Below are 25,619 nucleotides of genomic sequence, written 5' to 3'. Positions count from 1 at the left end.
TTCTGGCCAGTGAAAAATATTATTCATTTTGACCAATTTAAACGTTTTTTATTGGCGTTTGAAAGTGAAGATGTTCAAAATAATCGCAAATATCATTGTGCGCTCATACATCATTGTCGGTGTACCAGCGAAGTTTCCATCTTGCAACGAGCAGTATTGTCATCACATCTTCCAAAGATTATCATTGGTGTGCATTCTTGTTGTACAAACTCGGGCTAATCAACAATACCCTTCCTTAGTGCTATTGCTACCAGAAATTGGGCTCTTGCCCAGGATGGAGTTTCTTTTAGAGTGGGTTTCTCTTCCCATCCTCTGATATACAGCACTAAAGCAATTTTTGTTCATCAGTTGCTTGAACACACCACCTGCTCGTCTGCTTAATTTTCGTTTTTTCAACTTATGTTTTATAGATTTAACTAATTATAGGTTTTATAATATGTATTATATAATTTTTATTATAGCACGTTTTAAGCCTTTCGGCTTTGTCACTTTTTCCTGTTCATTGGCACGTGTTAGTAACAACTGGCTTCATTTTTGGCCACCGCGCTTTTGGCGAAAAATAAAATGATTGATTGATTGAAACTGCCCAACTCGCCTTACCAAGCCTATATGAGTGACCAGCAAGCCATTGCCAACAAACTGACAAGTATACGATATTTTATCTTTGAACCACTGTTTGAGTACCACTGTAAAATAAGAACTAGGCAATATTATTTGAAAAAAATTTTTTATTGCAAAAAAGAATTCATATGCAACTCACCTGAGCGAAATCTTTACAATCCAATGGCCAGAACGCTTGTCATTTAAAAAAGATTCACAGTGGGTTGACATTTTCTATTGTTAAGTATAAGCGATCGAAAAAATCTTGACACCCAGACAGTAACTCGGAAAGGGTCTATTGCAGTATTTTCAGACTTTAGCCCAATCTTGTTGAATTGATTGTATTTATCTGGCTTAAAAGAATTCATGCTCTGGTTTTAGAAAATGTCAATCATAGGAGATTTTGATGCTGCTATTAAATTTCTTGGAGAGGACCATGGGTCTCTGGAAATGGTGGATCACAAAACACATATTGCATTGCCAGCTGCATATCTTGGACAGATTTCAAAGGCAATTTCTTTGATTTTGCATGATGATCTGCCACATTATTCATCTGAGTAAGTTTGGTAACATATCATTTTGAACGGGGTCTTGAGTTGAATCTTTGTTTTCTTTGCATAACATCGTGCTAAAGTGTGTAAGTTATGATTTGGAGATTGTCATTAAACTTTCTTATCATTAGTAGTGACTTTTCAATTGCTCTGTATAGGCTTCATGGAATGCCGGTAGCTTTCAACAGTAAAAAAGTAAAGCTGCTTTCATCAGTTGGCCAGATAATAGGAGCTCAATCCTGTGTCCATTTCGATGTTCAGACGGATTATGTCGTCTTCAAACCAAAACTAGGTGATTGTTTGAAGGTAAGCGTATAACTTAGTAATTGATGATATCATTATTTTGTAGTAGTCTACCGTAAAGATGAATATGTCTAAATGTCTGCATTGGTTCTGATAGACTGCATCAGGCTGTGTCTTGGAACATTTCAAACTGGCTTCATGATTAGCACCAGGTGTGAATGAAACAATGTGCTCATGAGTTCACGAGTTTGGGGCTTCTGACTTTCAGAGAAGGCTGTTAAGGCTAAAGAAGGTGTTCTTCACTGTGAGCACAAATCAGATCAGGCAGTGTGTAAGAAATTGATAAAAGTCTCAGTGAACCGATTGTCGAACTGAAGATATAAAGTACATGTAAATGTACCAAAGCTTGCAGTTTAAACAGGCAGAGAATCAATTGTGTTATGAATAAAAACAGTACACAGAATGTTTGGTAAAACACAACCATTAGAGCAACTGTCTAAATGTCATGGCATATGCTAATGCACATGACGCTGACTGCCACAATTTAGTTAGCTAACTAATTTTCTGAAAACTAATCTATAACATGGGGCTTGTTACACTATATCTTGTTATATTGAACAAAGCAGTTAGTAAAGTTGGAAAATAAAACTCTAAATACATATGTGTACTCCCACAGACCACTGTTATTCGAATGTTCTGTTGTTTTGAGGCAATTTTTAATACTAATTTTATTACGTGGATTGCACAGTGATAAAACTAACATGCCAAAAACCACAGAGTTACTAAATCTCTATTAAAGTCAAATGTTCTGATTTTTATGCCTGCTGACAGTTTTAATAAACCTGTAACAGGTTTTTAACTTGAATGTTAAGCACAACATTGCTTTGATTCATTTTTGTGGCTTGGTGATTTTAGGGAGTTGTAAACGAAAGACAAACCAAAAGTGTGAGCTGCCTAATTCATGGCTATTTCTACGCTTCTGTTAGCTGTGCTGGTTCTAATCAGGGATCTTTAAGGTGAGTCTGGCCAGAATGAGTGAAGTTGATTTTATTCTTACACTGAAAGCAGTTGCTATGCTTAAGTCACAGTTTGGTTGCGATTTGGTATTCAACCTTTTATTTGCAGGAGAGTCAACCTTCCAAGCATTGGTGATGTAATTCTGTTCAAAGTCTGTCGATTGGAAGAGGATGGGTATGGTTACCTGGCAATCAATGGAGATTATGAGAGGTTGGTCCTTGAATTTGAAATTGGTGCAATACTTTTATATATTTCCTAAATTGGTACATACCAGTGGTTTTGTTATTGTATATTGGTCATTGTGTTGTTGCAAAGTCTCTATTTAGCCAACTTCATAAACCTCAGGAATAGGTGATAGAAACACTAAATAGTACAAATGCTGTTCAATAATTTTGTAGTACGCTGGAGGCAACTAACAATACTCTTCCTATTGATGCGGATTCTGGCATTGATGCTGACCATGACATTTTTAATAGGTTCGTGTGATGTTTTGCGATAAAATGTTGGTGTAGAAGTAATACGTAGAACAAAATATGTGCATAAAGAACTGTATAATAGGTCTAGTTGCACTCACAGTACATAGGTATGAATAACACTGTACGAGATTTTTTAAAGTTTCTCTCAATATGTTGTATTTATATTGTAAATGCACTGGCAAAAATGCTTATGACAGTGGAAACATGCTGAAGGACTTATAAATGTTAAAGAATTTGTGCCACTCATACTTTGCCAAAAAAGGCTAATAAGTTGTTATGCTTTAATAGGCTACTTCAAGACATCACAATGGATTTGTCTATATTCAATTGAAACAGTCTTTTTAACTACCAGAATTAAATTATACAGCCATTTTAAGCTTATAATAACCGTTTAATGTCTTTGTAAGTGCTCTATGAAGAAAATAAATAATGATATGTTTTATAAATAAACTCTTTTATTGGCAGAACGCTTTCTACAGCAGAGGAGAGTCAACCGAAAGCTCCCTTGTTCCCTGCAAGTGATCCACTGACATCAACATCTGAATATCCTCTTACACAGCCAGATCCTCTTCCAAAAGATGTGGAGGATTTGTCTGATAAGAAAAACAAAACTAAAATGTCAAAGGAGAAGAAAGATAAAAAGGAAATGAGGAAAAAAGAGAAGGCAAAAAGAAAGGAAGAAAAGCGAAAGAAGAAAGCTGAAAATAAATCCAACAGGATAGAAGTTGACGAGAGTGAGTCTGCTTATCTGCCAAATCCTATGGATGAGCCATCTGCAACATCAACACAAGCTTTCGTGGTTAAAGAGCAAAGACATCAAATCCAGGATAAAACACATTTGAAAGAAACGCTCAATCTCGGTGAAGATAAAGAAGCCAATGTACATGCAGTGTCCTGTCCTGTTACAACCAGTCATTCTTCCTCTACATTGATGAATGATAACTTGGAGGATAGATCCGGTTTCAATGATGTTGACATGATCTCATCATTTATATCCCAACTTAATGATGATGATGATTATAATTTGCCAGAGGTGAAAAAGAAGAAAAAAGTTAAAAAAGAGAAGAAAGAAAAGAATAAGAAAAAACAAGGAAAATCGAACAAGGTGTCACACTCCACCGAATCAGAAATCTTAAAATTTATTCCTGAAATCGCAGAACGTCTTTCTCCAGCTTGTAATATTAAAACCGAAAGCGATGAAATTAATTCTGATAAGGTAAAACGCAGTCAAAAAAAGAAGCGAAAATTGAACAATAGCAGCTCTGCAATGTTGGTGGATTCAAACACCCCGAAAAAAGTAAAAACCGAAATTATTGCTGACATTGTTGAGACACCGAGTCTGTTTGAATCAAAAGAGTCAGAAAGGACATCATTTGTCACACTACCGGTCCTAGCAAAAATTGAACATGACAGCTCGGCAAATTTCAGCTTTGACTGGTTAACTGGGAGCGCTCCAATTTCCGAGATCAAACCAAAAAAGTCGAAAAAGAAAAAGAAATCCAAAGATAAAGAAAAGAACAAGTGATCTTCTGTAAATATGTCTCATTATCCATTGTTACTGCTGCCTTACAAATAATACATTCAGCGTAATGTATAAATTTTGTTTTTACATTAGTTTTTGTTTTGTTTTTGTAATAACTTTTGAGAGAGGTGCTGTTTTCGCAGAACACAAGAAAAGTTTAGATATGAAATATGCTTGATGCCTTTGGTGAAAATGAGCCCATGCTAGCTACAGATTAGCTTTGAAATTTAACTCAATTAGGTTAAAGTAATCGTACTTTGCACAATTAACGTATTGTGGTTTATTTGAGGTAAAACTTTACATACAGTGTAAATTACTTAGTCTTTGTCACGCATTCGCCAGAATTCAGGAGAGTTTTGATTCTAATTATTGTTGAGCACTGTTGGATCTAATTCGTAGTGGATGTTTCTTACACAAAATTTTCTTTCACTTCTACTTTTGGGTATCAGTACATTAGCGTGGGCGTTTATGACGAACTTCGATGCCCGAATTCATTCAATATAAATGAGACTCGTATGATTCTCAAATTATCACGATCATTAAGGAGCCGTATATGCTGAGATTTTGCGACATTCCACGTAATGGTTAAAAAGGTGTGTTAGACCAATCAGAAACCAGCATGGCCGGTATTCTTTTTCACTGCTGGGATTGCCCTAGAAAATGGCGTGTTAAAAACTTCCAGGTCGCATATTTTAGTTAGCCTAAATTATAGGTGAAAATTGATAAAATTTGACTTTTTTGGCCCAAAATTGCAGTCTTCAATTAAACATTTTATTGCAAGAATCAGAGATACTTGTTTTGATTAGGATTTCATGAAAAAATAGTTCAAGGCATACTAAAGTGTCATACAAGATTTCAGGGACCCCCATGCGGAATTTTTTGATTAGTGGTATTTTTAGTAATTTCACTTTAAAATAAAATAAACAAAGAAATTAGGCCTTTTTGCAAGCATATACGAGGCCTTAATTGAATTATAAGTGTTTATCACAGATATCTTGAGCAATCTCAAAACCATATACAGTACATGTAAACTACATTTATCCACGTTAATATGTAACCACCCATGTCAAGTTTCTTGAATGCAATGCTGCAGATAGTTTTTCTACTTCCTCTTGCATCGGACCAAGGGCGGTTTTCATTCCTACAAATTAGGCAGACTAAGCAGTGGATGTCACAGGCCTAGCCTAAACTAATTTGGAGCATACGGGCATTTCAATACATTTTTTTCAAGATATTAGTCGAAACGCTACTACACATATTCACGGGTTATGTCGCCGGAGATGCGTTTTTATGTCGAGAACAGAATAACATCATCAAAAAAAGTTTAAAATAGACTTATTGCTTCCCTAAAAAACGATAGGTTCTTGTATCTTTTGCAGACCTAACCATAAACGGTTTTGGCCTTATTGATAGTCTTATTGAAACATTTTTGATCTGTTCCCCTGTCCGGTTCCACGACATATGGCCGCGGGAAAGTGGCCGCGAACAAACTCACCGGGGTCAACTGAACGTGACGTAAATTGACCGCAGACAAACTGACTGTGACATAAACTGGCCGGCGATCAAATTAACCGTCGATAAATTGGCCGGCGATCAAATTAACCGACGACAAATTGGCCGTCAAAAGGTCAAAATTCTAATTCACTATCTAGTCGCTATCTAGTCACTATCCAGTATGTGTATTGCAGTCAAGGTTGCCACTCGTAGAGTTTTTTGGCCCCTTGTACGGTGACCCATATTCATAGATTTCTTGTCTCTTCTTCAAAATGTCAGGAAGCACATGCAGCAAATCGGACTTCAAAGAAGGTATCAAAATGATCAAGAATTTGCACTACTGCTGCGTCACATACCGGCTTTGGCATTTGTTCCAATACAGCATCTGATTGAGGCTTTTGAAACATTAGAGGAATTTTTGCCTGATGAAATGCTTCCGCTTCTCGACTACTTTGAGCGTACTTACATCGGGCGTCGCTTTCGAACTCAGCTCCGAAGAGACCCGCCATATTCACATGACTTCTGGAACGTCCATGTTCGGGTGTTAAATGGCGAAGCCAGAACCAACAACAAAGTTGAAGGTCACCACAGTCTAATAAACAGGATGTTATCAATGCAACACCCAACCATTTGGAAATTTATAGAAGCTTTAAGGAAATTGCAGAACATAAACAAAAACAAGATTGAGGCGCTCTGTGCCCAAGGGCCTCCTGCCAAAAGGAGAAAATACAAGGATCTGGATGCGCGACTTCAAACCATCGTTGAAGATTTTGCAAACCGTGACATATTAGATTTTCTCAGAGGCATCGCCCACAACCTACAATTTGCGCAATAAACTTCCTTGTTTGTCAAATAACAGCTTGTGTAAATTTTAGTGCCCATATTATGTAGTGTCATATGTGTTTTGCAGTGAACGTCTTTTAATGTTGTTACTCGTATTTCTCGTATTTCCGGAAATATTTCTGTTTATTTCAATAAACGTTTCAATGTGTATTGAAATAAAAAACAATTTTGTTAAAAACAAAGGAAATAGTTACAAACAAATATTTACTTTACATATCATATACTACCGAGTTTAAAATTTTGACCTTTTGACGGCCAATTTGTCGCCGGTTAATTTGATCGCCGGCCAATTTATCGACGGTTAATTTGATCGCCGGCCAGTTTATGTCACAGTCAGTTTGTCTGCGGTCAATTTACGTCACGTTCAGTTGACCCCGGTGAGTTTGTTCGCGGCCACTTTCCCGCGGCCATATGTCGTGCTCCCCCCCTGTCCAATGCTCATCTTATTCCTTGATGACATTAACAACAGCACCCAGCGATTTGCCACACAACGTAGGCTAATGACTATCCAGTTACCATCATCTTGCGCGTATATTGATCTGCACTTGGGTTTCTTGTAAGTAATAATAATAATGCAAGTCTCATGCCACCCTAAATTGTATACAAAGCAAGCAGCTCTTACTTGTATTGTAACAAAGCGTTCAAAAAGTCTTCAAAACATGCCTCGTTTATGAAATAGCGCCGAGCGTAAACATTATGGTTCAGCGGACAACATGTTATGTACATCGTTAATGAAGCACGTAGTTCGAACGACGAAAACAGAGTTAATTAAATGGCCAACAATGAGTCAGATTCATTTTTTCTCTTAACGGTAGAACACTAGGTATGTTGTTTTTAGCAACGCCATGTCAGCATCCCATCTTGTACCAGTTCCATAGCTCTGGTGAGCAAAGGACGAAAAATCCCCGCAGTATGTGACGTCATGATGATCAGCCGTCGAACCAATGCAATGGTGTTCATTATTTCCGCGGTTCGGTTTTGTTCTTGTACCAGGGCACAAAGCAAAAACGCTTCCCTCGTAATTAATCACCCGAAACTGAAATTTAAAACGAATTTATATAGTTATTACCTACATTTTTTTGTATTCACACATAGGCCTACGCTTAGGCATACTTGAAGTGGTTTATTTTAACAGCACGCCTGGTAGTGGTAGGCCAACTCACCTGAAGATAACCAGGTTCAATTTCGGCCTGGATATTTGGTCCAAAGTGACGCAAAACCTCTTCACCGTCTCCTTTGTCAAATACCACAGGGATCGCCGGACCATTGTCATTTGGCCTTCGGATTGTACCGGATTTGATGGGAAAATGGTCATTGTACAAATGATATAGATTTCCTCCGAATCTCGAGAGAAAACCGTTGCTTGTGTGATATTGAACATAAGCTGCTGAACTGTAATTCGCCAACGGGGTATCATTAGGAACTTGCCATATCATTACGTCACGAGCTTGTAGATCGAAGTATGCATGGTTTTTGTAGTCGTCACTGGTGGCCGAAGCAACGTCACCAAATGTATTAAGATTCATCCAGTTCTCTGCCCCAACGTGACTTCCCACCTCATTTCCGGTCTCACTGGACCATCGATCGCCAACGCTGCATCTTCCAGTGCTCCTGATGTTGTTTTCATGGATGGATGCTACTAAGGTCCAGCCGCCACCCCCTACGGCCATATCGCAGTAGACCGGGTACCGGATGCCGTTTGTATCTTGGACGTAGTAGACGCCGTTGGATCGTTTACTGGTTTCATCACGTATTGCTCGGCAGCTGGACAGTATTCTGTCAGTTCTGTCTTTGTCTGCAGAAATTGTGTTAACAAAGTCTAAGAGATTTACTGTACTCTATGAATAGGCCTACACCTAAATATCAAAGATAGTAATATGGTAATCTATCCATAACATGAAATTACAAACAAGACCCTTAATGAATTCCATAAGACTCCACTCCGTAAGACAACTCCTAAGACTCGTATTAAGACTGCATATTATACTAAACAGTGCAGCTTCGTTGTTGTAGCCTATAACGTCGCGATTGTCGGGATTCCATAAAATGGTATCGCGAACAAAGCGGGTTCAATAGTTCATGTTGTATCAGGGTAATTGAAAACATAACCACTTGCGAGTAAGTGAGCACGATGTTGCGATTTACACTGTGACTCCTACGCAGAACAAACGGTATCCTGACAATTGTAATCTGCTAAATTTAACCCGACAGTTCCAGAGTTAGGGTTAGAATTAAGATTTGAATTGGTAGAAAGTAAGAAGGAAGAGAATTTGAACGGTGGCGTAACAGAACAAACCTATGAATTAAAACAATATATGGAAAACATAATTTTCATACAGACGTTTCTGTGGGTATTACCCTAACTAACATATACATTACAAGTTCTGTACAAAGCTATAAATCTAATAATTTATTATCTCGGTAGATTTGGGATACATTGCTTGGTATCGGGGCACGCTAGAACGAAATTGGAGTGAAGTTAGAACCAACAAATAAATATTGGCCATGGCGTTTAAGGCATAGGTGAAGAAAGCGCGGTAAATATTACGCGTAAGACATTTTGGGTGTAAAGTAGCATCTAAAACAACGTACCGTCTTCCAGTATCTGCAATCTATCCTCCAAACTACTTCCAATGTTGCATTGGCATTCTCCTACATCACCTTTGTCACCTTTTGCTCCCCGATCACCTTTTCCTCCACGTTTTCCAGGTGATCCAATGCTCCCTTTGACTCCTCCGTGTCCAAGTCCAAGCGTACTTGCATCATTTTCGTCACAGTATAGGTTGCAAGGTCTTTGACTGATGACGAAAGTTACCATCACGGTCAGGGCGAGAAAATTCAGAAGGGCAACTCTTATTTGGGCCATTGAGAAGAACGTTTAACTATTTTACAAATACTTAGTTATCTAAATAGCAGTAAGTACAGTTATTGAACGTACATCTTTCGATAAGTTTCATTGTCCTTAACCCTTTCCTTCCCGAATTATTTTCCCTTACTTCAAAAATTCTGAAATTTAGGCCATGGGTTACTTTTGTTTTCCTTGTACCAAAACTAAAGAAAAAATTCGGAAATTTTGGTTGCCTTGGCAACAGCGTAATGTTGCTAAATGGCAACATTGGTAAGAAATGGTATGGATATCTGTAATCTTTCACAAAACACTTCATAATTTCTTAACACAATTGTAATGTTATCGTTTAGTACATGTTAAAAAAACCAAAATACATATAACTGGCGCCGCAAATTGGCTGTCATAAAACAGAAAAGAACAAGTTATTGCCTTTCAAAACGTACTCTCTGCTGGCCAAAATCACTTGGTGTGAAAGGCCATAAAGCAGTTGTTGCGTTCATTCAAGCATAGTCCTACGAGGCATTTGCTGCATTGCACCCGGGTGTAGCCAGATGGGCAATATCTGCAACGCATTCTTTTTGCAATATGATGAGGCCAGTGGTGCAAACCATCATACCGCACATCTGTAACTGGCAGGGCTTTCTTGGTCTTTTTTGAAGAGCATCTACTTTCATCATTCAGAGATGGTCTACCACGTTTCTTTATCTTTTGCTTTCCTGCCAAAGTTAGAGCAGAAGCGATACTGCTACGGAAATCTTTTAATGGAAGATACCTTGGCTGGTTGTTCTGAGCCAAATGTCTACGATATAACAGCCACGCATTTAGCACTGCTACATCTAAACAATAATACACAATGCGCATGTACCATTTTTTGCTCCGGATGTCTGTGCGATATAATTCCAGCATCATGTCGCACAGGCCTACTCCTCCCATGTGCTGGTTATATTCTTTCACAACGTATGGCCTCTCCACATCGATCCTTTTCTTCTCAGCAACACTCCAGCGCTTGCACTTGTCTGCTGGATCAATGCTGCAGTACGTCGAAATCAAGTGGACAGCTTTGTTGTCGCACCACTTCACAATGCTAACTCCTTCAGTATCTTCACATTTGTAGTCCAGGCTTCCACGTCCGTGCTGTTTCAGTTCTTTATCAGTCTTTAGTGTGCATCCTTTCAGTCTGTTTGATCGGATGGTGCCAACTGACCATATATTTTGCTGTTTGAGTAGACATACAAGATCAACCGAACTGAACCAGTTATCAAAATACACTTTGAAGTTCTTGTCTTCTGGAAGATTGTTTACAAGTCTCATGACAACATTTCCAGCAACGCCTAGGTTTCCAGGCAACTTCATAGCTTTGCCAGTATAAACCATGAAATCGTAAATCATACCAGACATGCCTGCTCTTGCAAATACCTTGAAGCCCCAACGATGAGGCTTATTTTTTATATATTGTTTGATCCCAGAACGCCCTTTGAAAGGGATCATCTGTTCATCAACAGAGTGGCGCTCTTCAGGCTCAAGCTGTGACATGGCATCACGCAGTCTTTTCAAAAGAGGGGACACTTTAAAAAGTGGATCGTAGTCTGGGTGGTCACGGGCCTTCATTTCGGCATTATTATTGAAGTGAATATATCTGAGATGATCTTGAAAGCGATTTCTTGACATTATGTCCGCTATCAAAGGAAAGCGAGAAAAATTGGACCAGTATGTGGTATATGCTCTGCAGGGAAAAATTCCTGTAAATAGCAATATTCCAAAGAACTGTTCTATTTCCTTTGCCGATGTACCAACAACTTTTCCATCTTTAGCCAGAGCATAACAGTTCGTTTGCTCTGCTATGTACGCCATGCAATCATCGTTTAAAAATAATTTAAAATACTGCAATGGTGTCGGGATTTCATCTGGTGGAGTTGAAAATTCACCTTTAAAAGAAACGTCTGGAAATGTGTATGCCTTTTTCCTCCATCTGTACTTTTTTTTCTGCTGTGTATTAGTTTGGTCCTCCCCCGCGTCCGTTTCAGAAGAGATGCAACTTAACAATACTTGATCTTCTTCCTCGTCGATTGAGCCACTTTCCTCCACTTCAATTTCTAATGGCCCAGCATTTATATCTTGAGCTGGAGTATAATCTGGATCAACGAGATCATCATCAACATACATTTTCTCTTCATCGTCATCGCCATCCTCTAGATCTGACTCAATTCCATCCGGCAGAAAAATATACTTAATCACGTCATCAACTCCAAATCTCTTAGCCATCTTATATAACAGGAACACAAGGAACTATAAACAGTAATTTTTAACAGATAAGCAGCAATAATCAAAGCTAAAATCAATCCTTCAAATCACACCAAATCACTTACACTCACTCGCCTAACTTACCATTGTTGCCGATTGGCAACAACGAAAATTAAAAAATTCTGAAAAGCGAAGTACTTGAAATGGAAGTCTGACCTTCTGGTTATAAGCTGTGCCATTCCTAACCAACATGTTCTCAAACAAAATTGAGGAATATAATCTGTCTATCCCTTATAAACTCTCACTAAACATGTTGCACTTTTAGCAGTTTCTACCAGCTCTCTGAGCACGAGTGTTAGTCAAAGCAAACCAAGAAAACTAAAAATTAGTCAAGCGAAACAAAAGTCTCAGAGCAGTCTGATAAGATTATATTTATGACCTAATCTTCCCATTGTTGCTGAATGGCAGCGGATAAGGGAGAAAAGCATCACAAAAGTTGATGTTGCCGAATGGCATCGCTGGGAAGGAAAGGGTTAATAACGGTTAGGCTGTTGCAAGTTTCCTTCAAAAACGCATAAAGTTTGAAATAGCTTACTGCGGATTATTTGTTTGTTAATTCTGACGCTATTGAATTGTCGGTTTCTGGAATCTACTCCTTATATACCACTACGTAGAAACTAAACTTTTTTCAACATAACTATAATATCAGTCGCCATGGGCCTACATAAAACGAAACAACTTCGACTTGAAGTAAGCTAAACCATAGCGCCCAAAATTACGGTGTTATTTTTCTAGACCTTCATCAGCGTTTAGGAACCTCCATCAACCTGCTGTCGGAGAATAAAGATCTATTTTTGAGCCAAATGTCAGCTCTCCTATGTGGTATGAAAACTTTTTAGACCATGGAAGTGCGTCAGTTTTCAGCAGAGACATTATGCCTAGCGACGCGGTTTTGTAATTATCGAAGCATGGCCGTTGCTGGGTTTGTTTTTTGTTCTTTTCTACGAAGAGCTCCATACAATGGTCTGTTTTGTTTACAGCATTCTTGACATTTCAAGTTTGCTTTTTCTAATCTTTAACAAGTTGTGTTGTAATGCGGACGCATTGGTCATACCAGTTCGTTTACTGTGAACCAGTTTGTACCAACCTAAGGCATGGGTAGTAGTCCTTTTTGTCAGAGTAGAATTAAACACTTTTTTATGGTTTTAGTTCACTGAGTGAGCTTAAACAACCTGTAAGTGCATATTGGAATGCGGTGTTTTAAAGCTTTTTATTCAACAGGAGCTAAACGGTGCAGAAAAATGCTGAAAACAAAGGAACTCATACGAAACAGCAACATTATAAAACTGTCGAGAATAAATTGTACAAAATGATGTTGAACATGCAGGTGGAACTTTATAAACATAAATAAACGAGAAAGAGCACAAATTACTGTGAAAATCATATTCATAACATAAAAAGCAATATAACGAAAGATAAAAAACGCACCGTAAGTGCATTTCATATTCGATGGACCACCACGATAAAGGGTATGATTGGATGAAAGCAGGATTAAGCGACCAGAAGTAATTACCAAGTGCGATGTAGAGCATTGAAGAAGAGGAATAAATTAAAGTCACAACAAGAGAGCATCGGGAGAATATTCCCAATAAAAAGAGAGTTGAAGGATCGTTGCGGAGGACATTTTGTCTTCCAGTTTGCACAAGAATCCTCATCCGCGAGAGGCGGGTAGCTGATAAAACATCCGGTTGTTCGTCGCTCCTCTTCGCTCGGGTCACGACGATTTACAACTCCTGCAACAACTTTTCTGGAACTGGTGGCACTTGCCACGCCTCTTGACGATGTGGCACCACTTGAATCGATTCACGCAAGGTACTGTACAAAAAAAAGAGAATTTAAACTATGGGTTAAGTAGGAAAACAACGGAGGTAATAACCATTCTTTCGACCCTACAGATACAATTAAAGTAAGGCCAAAGCCAAGGACAGCGCAGGCAACAACATTGTGTATAGCTTCTCATACTCGCGCTGTCACAACGCCGGTCGGCCAAAGTTTTAAAAGCATCAAGTCGTTTTAGCGCAACTTGATTTTACATGACATACGCCACGTCACAAATCATTAAGTCCACAGGGACATGCAAAGCGCCGAAGCCATGCAACAGTTAGGAAGAATCACTCATGCGTAACAACTTGTTATACTGACCTCTAACGGGGGGTGATGGATTAGGGACAACACCTAAAAAGTATTATTATATTCTAAGCACTTGGTCACTAGTTTCGTATGTTTAATGTGTTTTGAAATTCTTATATGGTTTTCGGCATAAATTCAAACACAAACTGGTCAAACTACTGTAAATATTAATCAGTCTCATACTACAAGGAACGTGTGCATGCAAATCAAGTGTATAAATGCAAAACTGCAAGCACTACATTTGATCGTGCAATTACCTGACGGACATATCTTTCGATTGCACGGTGTTTTTATGCGGGGTGCGCGGCGAATCGTACATTGATTTCCGGCGGGTTGTTTCGGTCTTCCTCGATACACGCAATTCAAAATGCGAGTTTTAATACCATCTTTTCCGCATGGCTGGGAACAACCTGACCAAGCACTGGTGGTCCACATGGGTTCGCAACGGGGGTTTGGACACAGCGACTTTCTGTAAAATATAAGTGGAAGAAAACAAATTTATAGACATTGATCTTGAGATGAACCTCCAAATCTTGAGGTATCAGACAAAGCGAAAGCGAGAGAGAGAGAGAGAGAAATCGTTATCAGTGAATTATACTTTTGCTTGTATATGACATACGGCAAATGGTACTTACCTAATAGGTCTCGGTAAATGAATGCAGTATTTCTTATGTATTTTTGTCCCATTACCAGCAACGCAGTGTATTCTCCGGGTTTTTCCGCCAACACCACGGCCCAAGCATTTACGACTGCACTGTAAACAATTAGAAAATGACGTGATAAACGGGTCGATAAACGAAAGACTTTCATTGGGATGATATGCTGTACTTGGCTGATTTGTATAATAGAATTCAATGGGCGTTTTTCACTGGTTACTACACGCTTGCTTAACGTTGAACAATGCGGAATATCAGTTACATTTTACGAAGGATCTTACCGGTCTCCACGGTCCGGGAATCCATTCTGGACATTTCCCTTCAAAGCAGGGTTCTGTCAAAGATGTCATTGATAAATTCTGCACGCATAGCTCTCTATCCACTTCTCGCGTGCTACCGGTTGCCGATAGAATTACGCACGATGTGGGTCGTGTGCGAGTACCGTTACCGCATGACACGGAGCATTGACCCCATGGTCCGACAACTAGGCTGAAATTACGACAAAGACAATAAAGATAAATATTTTATCGGTTTTTATTTACAATGGCACAAGTATGTGTTCTTGTCGAAATATGAAAGTCAGGTTATGGATAGCCACAGCATCACACTAACCTAGGTGGACAGTCCACTCTGTTGCAGGCTTGCATGGTTGCTATGGGACGGAAAAGTCCCGTACAGTACCACTCGTCCACTTTCTTCTGTTGGTCTTCCATGCATCTCAGCTTTCTATATTGCACCCCCACGTCGCCACATGAAGCAGTGCAGGGTGTCAGCTCGCCAAATTCGAAAGTGTAAACTGAACATGGAACAAACAATAATGTTTACGAAAAGTCAAATTCACGATACGAACACTCATTCAACGCACCACGTATTTAAGGTGTTAAATTAAGTTATTTTATTTGTATGAGTTTTATGACACGGTTGTCCAACTGTGTTATTATTGCTTGGTTAAGTAATGGTTAGTGTTATCGACTTATTAATTAACCAATCAAAGGTGTTAATGGCGCTCAAAGTTTTAAGAAGCCAGCACAGAGAGTGATGAAAACGAAATCATTTTGCTCTCGATCAAGAAGTATCCTCCGCATCTCCAAGCTCCCGGATCAGGATAACTCACCGATGAGTTCCAAGACGAGAATCGTGGTTAAGTTTCCTCCTTCGTTCTGGGCGTGGCAGGAGTAAACTCCCTCCGTGTCTTCACTTGCGTTCGGGATCTGGAGTACTTTATCCTGCCGCATCAGTTGATAGTCCAACCTCCTCCCAAACTCGGTCAAAGGTCGATTGTTGAAGAACCAGGTGATTTTTGGCTCAGGGAAGCCGGCCACAGGACAACCTGACAACCAATTACGAGGAAATGTTTATTAAGAATCTCTTCTTTAAAAGTAATTTTATTTAAAGAATTAGAGAAGTTGAACAAGATACGACGAGTCCTTTTTTGATGTGTTCTCTGTTGTTGCCACATTAAATTTATGTTGACATCTTTCGTATAGTTTCGTACGTAAACGTTTTCGAGGTTGGCATAATATCCTCTCAAAACGCGAGGTTTGTCAAATATATCGTAACCCAGTCGGCTCTCCATTGCGTTTTATGCTGACTTCTTAACTGAGCGTTTTTTAACAAACACATTAGATAGGTCACGTAAAAATACTTTGCAACGGTAATTCGCATGATATTCGTTTGAATTTTGAAACCTTATCCCGTAGCGGCACTTGAATTGTAATATCCTTCACAGAAGAGTCTTATGTTACCAAATTTTATAAAGCCGATAATCCAGGCCCACTTCAAATATCCTGGGAAACGATCGCAAATTATCAAAAGTTATGCCTCTGTTCCTGTTAATCGTCACCGATGTTGAATATGGGGCAAGATGGCGTATTTATACGATACGCCCCGTCAAGATTTCGATATCTTGCCCCCTAACTCTACTTGAATGAAAGCATAAACAACACCATATTTAGACACACCTGGGTCTGATTTTGTGTGTGTTCGAGTTTAAACACACCCGGCGATAAAACTAACCCTGGGTCCTCACACCTGGGTAGGGGTTAAAGTTATCAGAGGCATGTCGGCTTCGTCACGTACCCATTATAACGCTACTGTTGGTCTTCACTTTATATTCTTCCTCTACTACTCCTGTCATGAGTAACTCGGGAAGACCAATCACTCCGTCGATGTCCGGGATCACGTTCAACTCCTCCGAGATGTGAGGAGGATCTATGAGAAAGAGATTAACCAAATTATGAAGGAAAAATCTTGAACGACGTTCAGATGCTGCGACAATCGGCGGTTATATGAATAGCTGCTAATGTTTTGCAATGTTTAAAGGACGCTTATTTTGCACGTAAGTTTAGCAAACGGTCCCGAAAGCTTGTTGTCGTGTTATTTCCATTACAACTTTGCCCTTTTATATTAACGTTTTTTTGCTATTTAGTAATTTATTGTCACCTATTAGCACGAGAGAGGAAGCTTGGTAATCGCTGCCGGCAGGGTTGGTCGCTTCACAACCGTAGAGACCTTGATCAGCCGCCGTGGTTGGAAAAATTTCGAGAGAATTATCGGGCAAGTATTTGACGTTTTGCCTCAAGCCGGCTCCATCCTTTTTCCATTCCACGTAGGGGTCTGGGTAACCTAGCAACATTTAATTCTGTTGAATAAACCATTGCGTCTAATAAACAGAAACCTAAGAAAAATATTAGATTAGATAAACAGGCGTTTACTATATAAATGTAACTGATGTAAAAACTTCTGTGTTTAGGGGGAATATGAACTCATTTGACTCAATTCTTTGTCTCCTTTTACCTTCGGTGGGGCACATTAGCTTGATTTTTGATCCCAACTTAGCGCGGATGTAGGATCCGATTACGACCTCAACCTCTTCGGATTTGAAATCCTCCAGTGAGGATGTTGTCGAGAGGATGCGAGGAATTTGCGCCACATCCAGCGCGGTTGCCAAACTATCATTGCCATGGTCATTTGACGCAATGCATACGTAATTTCCGGCGTCTGAGAACTGGGGATAGACAAGGCGAAGGGAGCCATCGCCGAGTACGAATTGTCTGAATATAAGAAAAAATAAATTCTGAAATTGGGAGAAAGGACAAAAAACAATAAACCTCTAAAATACATGATGTTAGTTCAAGGGAGTTTTTTCAAATTTCATCCACAATTGTTGGTCTTTTGTGCCATTCTCGTATACTATACAATAGGCGACTGAATGCAGTACGTGACTGGCTGAAAACACCGAGCAGTAGTTGCACATATTATTAAGCGCAGTTACTACAATACAGTGACCAAGTTATTGACTTAAATACGTATCTTGCTGTCCACACATCCTGTAATATGTTTGTCAAATAACAAAGCTATCAAGTTCAGCAGCTGATAAAATGGAGAAATAAGAATGAGCCCAAAACCGGACATTGTGATCGTGACAGAAGAGAGACATTCTTCAATCTTTCATTCCTCACCTTTTGTTATTAGTGATCCTGTTCCCTTCCCGGTACCATTTAATTTCTGGGGTCGGTTGGCCGGTCACCTCGCACAAGATTGTCACTTTTTCCGCCCCGGCGGTAACGATCAAATTCCCGCCAACATACGCCACAACGTCCCGATCTAGTTGAAGCGGAGCGAGAGTAGGGTGCGATGAAATGGATGGAGGTGATGTCGACGGGACCACACGTTCTGAAACGCACCAGTTATGCAAAATGATTGCTAATGCATGATAAGGTATGCCACCAGTATTGGCTGTTTGAAGAATGATAAATTACTGAAATTAAATACAAATTAAAGGCAAATTAAGATAGCAGCGCTGAAAGGGTAAACACGTTAAGGTAACGATGTGCATGAGCACGACATTGTACATATCTTACCCTCTAGTAACCTTATTATCCTTTCGATGGTGTTGACGCTTCGTGTTGAGCCGCGGAAAGAAGTCTGATTCCTGGTTCGATCTAAGAGGAGGTTAAGCTTCTCGATAACGCTCGTTGTGATATCGAGTCGTTCCTCATCACCCACGTTGTCGTCCTCGCTTTGGGTCGATACTTCAGTGAGCTGGTCCAGAAGTTGCTGAATCTACGTCATTCAATTAGCTTTAACATTTTTATCTTATCTTTTCAAGATTATGTGCTGATAATATTTCATTAAGGGTATTCATTGATGGTCGATTGATGAGCTTTATATATCAAACGAGTATCAATCTTACTTCAACTGAGGAATCTTTTACTCCTGATTCCGCGAGGAATTGAAGTACGGTATGAATGACATTGGCTGGACGTCCAAGCAACAGCTTAGATGGTTCGTTTGTAGCCGGTCTGAGCTCCTCCACCGGCCGGAGCTTGGAGTTGTCATCCCTGACTTTAACCTCCTTTCGTCGCTCGATTAAATCCGGATGAAATTGAGCGTAGGAGATACTGGGATAAGTAAACTGAGGAGGATGACTCCTGGGTGGGATCAAGATCACCGGATGGAATCGTGAACTTGGTGGACCGGAGTTTTTCCTCAAATCAGGTTCAAGGCGTGGGAAAAGATCATCCGTGTCCAAATCCTCCTGCTCATTTCTCAAAGGTTCGTCAAAGTGCCTCCTCCCCGGCCGCAAATCTGTGGGCGTGTCAAAATCCGCTGATGACAAGTCATGGTTCAGCGTTTGCTGAATGTCTAGTTTGCAAAAGACAAAACAATGCTTGCTTGATTGACAGTAATTTGCAGGGGCATGCAATTGTTACAAATCACTGGCAAAAGTTTACGGCAGCAGCAACATAACCTCGATTAGTGACGTCATACACGCGTGAACCGCGACGTGGTGAGAAGGAGCGAGATCTAACGATCTTGCCCGATAAATTTAAGTGTCAAAATCAATGGCTGGACTATAGCGTAGGTCAAAAAGAAATTTCATAAAACCCTCCCTTACTTGTTGTATTGTCCAACACTTTAAGGAAAAAGTGCCTGGCTGATGGTGACGTAAGACACGTGTATCTTCCCGAATCCGTCGGTCTGGCGTAAAGAATTCGAAGGGATCCATCCGGTAAGACGGAGATGCGGGAACCACGGCGGGATCGTATTGGTCTTCTGTTTCGTCTCCATTTCGTTGGCTGCTTTCGAGTGCTGAAAGAAAAATACGAGTGAAGTACCTACCGGTGTAGAGTGAACCTCTGCAAATTTTCAATGCTGTCCGAAATGCCTGCATTATAGCAGAAGTTGTGGAAAAGTTGTAAAAATAAGCCCGAAAACTTACTCATCCATTCTGCATTTGACCACGATTGTAGTCTTGGTTAAAACAAATGCCCGGGTTCCAACGTCAAGTCGAACTTTTGCTTTCGGCATTAATTGTACGAAGCGTTCGAGTCTTCTGTTTGCTACCCGTCCTCCTGTGACGAAACTAAACTAATTTATTTCTGTTAAAAATGTTTATCGACTCTTAATAAAAATTAATTCTTTGATTGACTTTTGCAGCAATAGCTAAATTGTTCGTCAGAAAACTGGGTACGAATAAAACAATAGATATTTGGTGAGCCCACCTGAATTGCTCTCCGCAGGTAAATGACCACGTGTTTGAGTGACGTCACCACGACTAGCTGCAACATAAAAGTGTTCATTGAGATATCTCTACTCAAGTAGGACTTATTCAATAGCTGAAATTGTTTAAGCGCACAAATTACCCAAATAAGAAGTAGCATGCAGACTAGGAATACACTCTGCACAGTACTTACAACACTGAGGCAACTGGCAGCGCTTTCTAGTTTTGGGTCGTCGCAGCTTAGAGCATCGTAGCGTTGAAATCAACTGTGGTTTTGTTTTACCAGCAAGCAGCCCAATGCACGCGACCGTTCGGACTTGAACACTTTGTCCACACCTCCCGCGGCACTGCAAGAAAGAAAGCAGGACATTTAGCAAGCTACGACACGCTAAAGTTGAATAAAACGGCATTTAAAGGAAGGTTTTATCACTAAGGGTAAACGATTAAGTTTATTAGTTTTCGTAGTATGGCGACACTGTGCTTTATAGCTTCCGGACAACGCCTAAGCAGAAAACGAGGTCACGTGCCCACCAAAATAACAGGAAAGCCAATGCACTTTGAAAGTGGCGATAAACGTGATTACGACGTGATCTTGTACAAACGCCTGCTCTGTGTATTGGCCGCATTCCGCGCAAGATAACTCACTGGGGTCCTATGCAGTAGGTAATTTGCTACCTTGGTCTTAGACGATAATGAGCGTAAGTAATTTTATGGTACGGGCTATTGCACATGCGACTCGGAGCGCTTAATTATGTCAAATACGGAGTTCTCTTTCACAGTGGATGAATTCGCAAATTAGCAATGGCGTTTCCGTTAGCGGCAAGATCAAAGCGATTTGAAAGTAGGAAATTTCATTGAGGTTGACCGCAGCACGCACGCTTCATGCAAGCCAAGACATTAATCTCAGGAAAAAAGACATCTGGAATTCAAGCTAAATATTAAAGCCACGTTAAAAAATCTCAAAGGTCCCGATGGGTTTTGGTTTGGGCAAACAATGGATCCATTTACGACTGCTGTATTGTTTTAGTAGGCGCTCACAGCCGACAAGAAGCCAAGTCAAGCGCTCGTTTATCGAACGTGCTTTTGACGGGATGTTCACGTGAAAATCTTCGATTGCTCTCATCTAACCGACCAATGACATTATTTGTTTAACACAAATACAGAATGGACGTCGTTCTTACCTTTTAATGGGGTTTTAATTGCAAACAGCTAATTTAAAATATACGACGTCTAGCGGAGCTGCCAACTATGCAAATAGATCGGTGGTCCATCAACTGCTGCAGCAAAAGATTTTGCAAGCAAAGCGAAGGCTAAATTGACACATTTCGAGTCTTAGCTTTCGCAATCGGTAGTTCAGTTGGCAGAAAAAGGCCTAATTAAACAAAAGGATTGTACAACCGTGAAAAAATTGTTTAATCAGCAAGTCGCGACTTTGGTTAAACTGTCAAATACAACCAGTATATTGTCGTATTTGAGACGGTTTTACCCGAACCGGAGTGCACTATTTGGAGTGTTGTTGTTTATCCCGTGACGGTCTTTCCTGAGATAAGTCTGGTCACCAAATAATATTTCAACACATACTTTGCATGGTAGTGCCAGCGGTAAGTTTTTAATGAAATTCTTTTGCTTTGCTACGTCTTAATATACAATCATTTCTCTCAAAAGTTTCTAAAATCCTAGAAAAGCTTTTACGCATTTTCGATTTTACGACATCTTTCAACGTAAACGTTATGATTGCACATTCACAGTAAGAATGAGGTAAAATTTAGTTCAAGTTCATTTCCTTAACGAAAAGTTATTGGCAAAAAGTGGCGCCAACTTGCCTGCTGACGTTTATAACGATCGGCACAAAAATTCGTTAAATATGAGTTTTATAGGTCGCAAAAAACAGCCCCATGAAATCCAACAGACGACAAAATAAAGCAGAAGCATTATCCTTAACACGATGATATAACAGCACAAGTGAGATAGTGATAGGAGGTGTGACTTATAACCGCGAATGTTGAATATTTTTTGATTTTTCGTTTCTCCTCCATTTTTACATTAATCTACACTTTCTGTTGAGGCGCCGGGTGTCACGTAACTGGGACCCGGGCGCCGGTTTCAAAACTCCTTTGTTCTGGCGTTTGTTTGCTGACAAACTCGGCTTTGTAGTTGGTAATGTTGATGCTAATCCCATTCTGCTTCGCAAATCGCCCGTAGCGCACCGAGGTTTTTAAATTAAGGCGCATATGGTCATGGGTTTCGTGATGGTTCCGCAAAGGTATGAGCATATATCTTCGTAGTTTTAAATTTCCCTCAGTGAGGCATTGTGGGTTTGTAGCTATGCGCTGGTTATTGTTTTAAACAACGTTGAGGGGGTTACTGTCGCGATTACACAAGAAAGACTCGGTATAAGAACAACGCAGTGTCTCATTGTTTCACGTTCAGTTAATAATCAACCCACAATTAACTATATTAATCAATTAATAATAACCAATAAATAGCACACTGTAAGGAATAACAATCTCAAATCTTTACCGGCGACCATTGCTTGATCATATACCGCGGGGGACAGTCCACTTGATTGCAATAGCGCAGACGGTGAGGCTTCATTCGGGAACAATGTTGGTACGGAACAGTCGTCGTTTCACCGGTTCCGAGTTTCTGCATGCAGGCAATATCTCTCCGCTGGATTCCACGTCCGCATGTCCTGGAGCACTAAAGTGGAGAAATGCAAACGATTAATAGCTTTTTACAGGTTGAAATCAATTTCAGTCTCATGGAGATTAAGCTTTTAGTGTTCTCAATATAAGTTTAATTACGGGTTTTATTAAATTAATTAGATTGCTTTAATTAGTAGATTTCGTTTCGCCGAATTAATTATGCTTAGAAGTAATCAAGAAAACCTAAAACTTCACTGTTAGCACTTATAGTTTTCATAGAATTCTTTTACCTTACTCCAGGCTCCCAACTTCCAAACCGGGGGACATTTAGATTGGGAGCACACCCGTGTTTCTTGGGGTTTAGGTTTGGGGCACATCAGCTCATCCATAGTTCTTCCCTGGCGTGGTTGATGATGGTGGTGGGGATGTTCAAGGGCGGACGCGGATAAGTTTCCTCCTTCTGGCATGCTCCGACAGATTACGGATCTGGTTTGGATCCCTCTTCCGCACGTGACGTCACAATCGGTGAAAGGACTGATGTCCCACCTGATAAAAAATAATAAAATATTTAACAAACTTTTTTCTACTTTTCCGCAAATGGCGTCTTGCGCAAGTAAGCAGGCAGGCATGCACAGTAGTGTAGGCCTATGTGTGAACGTAGCCTGGATTTCAAGCTCAGCATCATTGTAGTTCCAGCTGCACATGCCAACATATGCCGGCTGAGAAATCGCTCTCAATATTATTTAGAACTTCTTAAGCTCATAATTAGACCCAAGCCTTACTGGATTAGGTGTGCCCTGTAATATTGGGACAAGAAAGCATTGTGGTTATGGGGTTTATTACCCCAAATAACAGCATAATGGAACATTTTAAGTAAGTTTAAACAAGTCATTGCCGAAAATGTTCTCAAGAATCAGACATATATGACGATTGGCGCATAGTAAAATAATCTCTCCAAAAAGGTTAGCTATTATTAAGTTAGAACCGCACCATACGTCATTGCTCATAATAGCGATTGCAAATTCGAAAAAGTTGAGCAAAACGTGTCACGCGGTTAGAATAATTGCGTTAATTAGACTGGGAATGTTTGAGGAGAAAGCCCAAGAAATACAATCGCTTCATTTGAAAAGACGTTTATCAAAGAAGCATAACAAAGGTTTGCTAACTCTAGCGAGCAACCGCAAGCCACAAAAGGTTGTCGGTTTAGACTGAAGACGAAAGATGGGTGAAAAAAGGGTACAGCGACTTGACCCCTAAAACAAGTTTACAGTAAAGTCGTTGTATTAAAATTCGCTTTTTTAGTGATAATTGGCAATGAGAAATTACGCTTTTAGTGAATTGTAAACCACGCAGTAAACTAAATGCGTTGTTGTTTTTAAAACTGATCGTTGAATGCATTATAGTGGAGCCTTGGAGACGTCTCCTACATACGCAAGGGTGTCCAATTGCATATGTCGTAATGTCATGGCAAAGTATTTTAGAAGATAAAAGATGCTTTACTATCGGCCAAGCACTTTAAATGTTTGTCTGCTTAGCTGGCTGAAATATAGAATGCAGATATAATGTTTCAATGGCGAATGGCAAATCACAAAACTGTTGCAACAACAATAACTGAAGTTTGAAAGTAAAATATATTTCACACTGTCAATTCAATTGCCTTGAAAATAAAAATATTTAGTGCAAATTCCTATTTATATCCGCTCAAACCCCGTTTTTGAAAAACCCCAAACGAATGAACAAAAGGGGTTAACAGACAACTTCACATAAACAGTGGGTTATGCTCAATTTGATTCGTTAAGCACTGTCTGGCCTGAGGCTTTCATGGCCGGTGGAACAAACTTTGCTCTTATTGTAACGAGGCAAAAATAAACGAGCTAATGGGTCCGGGGATGGGAAAATATATAAAAAAAAACTTATTTTGCGGCTGTTGAAAATCGTACAGTCACGCTGCGATGGATCCAAATACGACAAAAAGTTAGGATTTGTTCTGTACAATTTCCTTTACAAGACATTTTAACACAACAAGGTTTTTAAGTGTCCAGCACTTTGCAAAAGAAAGTTTTCTTGACATCGGAGAACAATAACAAGACAATTGAAATAAGGATACGAGGAAACCGTATGTAATAGACATATAAGAAAATTCGGTACCCTAATTCTGTAGCGGCCATAGGCGAAGTCGAACTGAACTTTTTAAGTGAGACACGTGAGTTAAACCTTTGATAAAATAACTGTAAGCCAACGATAATTTGTCGCATTTTATGTATCATCTTTCGTTGTGTCGCGGACTATAAGCAAACAATTGGCCTGTCTATGCAATTTAGGTAATTTCTCTAAAAATAGTTTAGTCGTTATAGTAAAAAAGCAGAAACTCTCATACGTTAAAGTCAAAGAAAAAAAGCACGTCATCAACCTCGACAGATTTACGGTAAACCTTAGAAAGAAAAGTACCAAAGGGATTCTGTCCGAAAACAGGAACAAATTACACAATAGAAGTACGTATATAATCCGCACTAAGATCCATACTTGCAGTGGGTGACAGGATGGGATATTCGTTTTTAAAACTCCCCTTTGATTACCCATGTGCGTTAGATTTTATTGTCATCTTTCTGGTAAATAACATTAGCATTAGCAGTAGCTTCTTTATGGCAGATATAAACCATTACAGCGAATCAGAATTTTGTTTGATGAGCCGAAATAAACTGTGTCGTAAATGAAACGTTTATTATTTTAATTCAAACTTTATGGATGCTTTTTCACTTGTCCCGTCATCCCGACGTGTATTTTATG

At 39.7% G+C, this 25,619-nt stretch overlaps 3 protein-coding genes across 6 annotated transcripts in view; 1 reads left to right on the top strand and 2 right to left on the bottom strand.

Moving 5' to 3' along the window:
• Positions 1-945: 945 nt before the first annotated feature.
• Positions 946-4,578, top strand: LOC143446899 (uncharacterized). The gene is made up of 6 exons (XM_076946757.1): positions 946-1,157; positions 1,310-1,457; positions 2,310-2,410; positions 2,520-2,621; positions 2,810-2,887; positions 3,353-4,578. Exons 1-6 carry the CDS (start codon positions 985-987, stop codon positions 4,410-4,412), a joined length of 1,662 nt encoding a protein of 553 aa, XP_076802872.1. The 5' UTR covers positions 946-984; the 3' UTR covers positions 4,413-4,578.
• Positions 4,579-7,260: 2,682 nt separating this feature from the next.
• Positions 7,261-9,664, bottom strand: LOC143446062 (intelectin-1b-like). Its single transcript, XM_076945519.1, has 3 exons — positions 9,339-9,664; positions 7,910-8,541; positions 7,261-7,782 (listed from the first exon to the last, which is right to left on the bottom strand). The coding sequence occupies exons 1-3, from the start codon at positions 9,610-9,612 to the stop codon at positions 7,552-7,554; spliced, it is 1,137 nt and encodes a 378-aa protein (XP_076801634.1). The 5' UTR covers positions 9,613-9,664; the 3' UTR covers positions 7,261-7,551.
• Positions 9,665-13,086: 3,422 nt separating this feature from the next.
• LOC143445679 (ADAMTS-like protein 1) overlaps positions 13,087-25,619 on the bottom strand; it is a 46,297-nt gene continuing 33,764 nt past the window's right edge. For 2 of the 4 annotated variants that reach the window (XM_076944949.1, XM_076944952.1), the window contains 19 exons: positions 23,123-23,378; positions 22,708-22,887; positions 20,381-20,534; positions 20,189-20,245; positions 19,906-20,038; positions 19,582-19,775; positions 18,877-19,328; positions 18,545-18,746; positions 18,143-18,356; positions 17,478-17,734; positions 17,124-17,306; positions 16,761-16,892; positions 15,796-16,011; positions 15,294-15,477; positions 14,963-15,170; positions 14,661-14,779; positions 14,283-14,494; positions 14,038-14,070; positions 13,087-13,710 (listed from right to left, as the gene is read on the bottom strand). In XM_076944949.1, the coding sequence (XP_076801064.1) occupies positions 13,610-13,710; positions 14,038-14,070; positions 14,283-14,494; positions 14,661-14,779; positions 14,963-15,170; positions 15,294-15,477; positions 15,796-16,011; positions 16,761-16,892; positions 17,124-17,306; positions 17,478-17,734; positions 18,143-18,356; positions 18,545-18,746; positions 18,877-19,328; positions 19,582-19,775; positions 19,906-20,038; positions 20,189-20,245; positions 20,381-20,534; positions 22,708-22,887; positions 23,123-23,378 (3,487 nt within the window). In that variant the 3' untranslated portion in view covers positions 13,087-13,609. The remainder of the gene's footprint in view (positions 13,711-14,037; positions 14,071-14,282; positions 14,495-14,660; positions 14,780-14,962; positions 15,171-15,293; positions 15,478-15,795; positions 16,012-16,760; positions 16,893-17,123; positions 17,307-17,477; positions 17,735-18,142; positions 18,357-18,544; positions 18,747-18,876; positions 19,329-19,581; positions 19,776-19,905; positions 20,039-20,188; positions 20,246-20,380; positions 20,535-22,707; positions 22,888-23,122; positions 23,379-25,619) is intronic. The other 2 variants (XM_076944951.1, XM_076944950.1) reach the window with 2 other exon arrangements.

This window comes from Clavelina lepadiformis, chromosome 2 (assembly GCF_947623445.1).
Source record: "Clavelina lepadiformis chromosome 2, kaClaLepa1.1, whole genome shotgun sequence".
In the NCBI taxonomy this organism is placed as follows: Eukaryota; Metazoa; Chordata; class Ascidiacea; order Aplousobranchia; family Clavelinidae; genus Clavelina; species Clavelina lepadiformis.
This window is presented reverse-complemented; position numbering and strand designations above follow the sequence as displayed.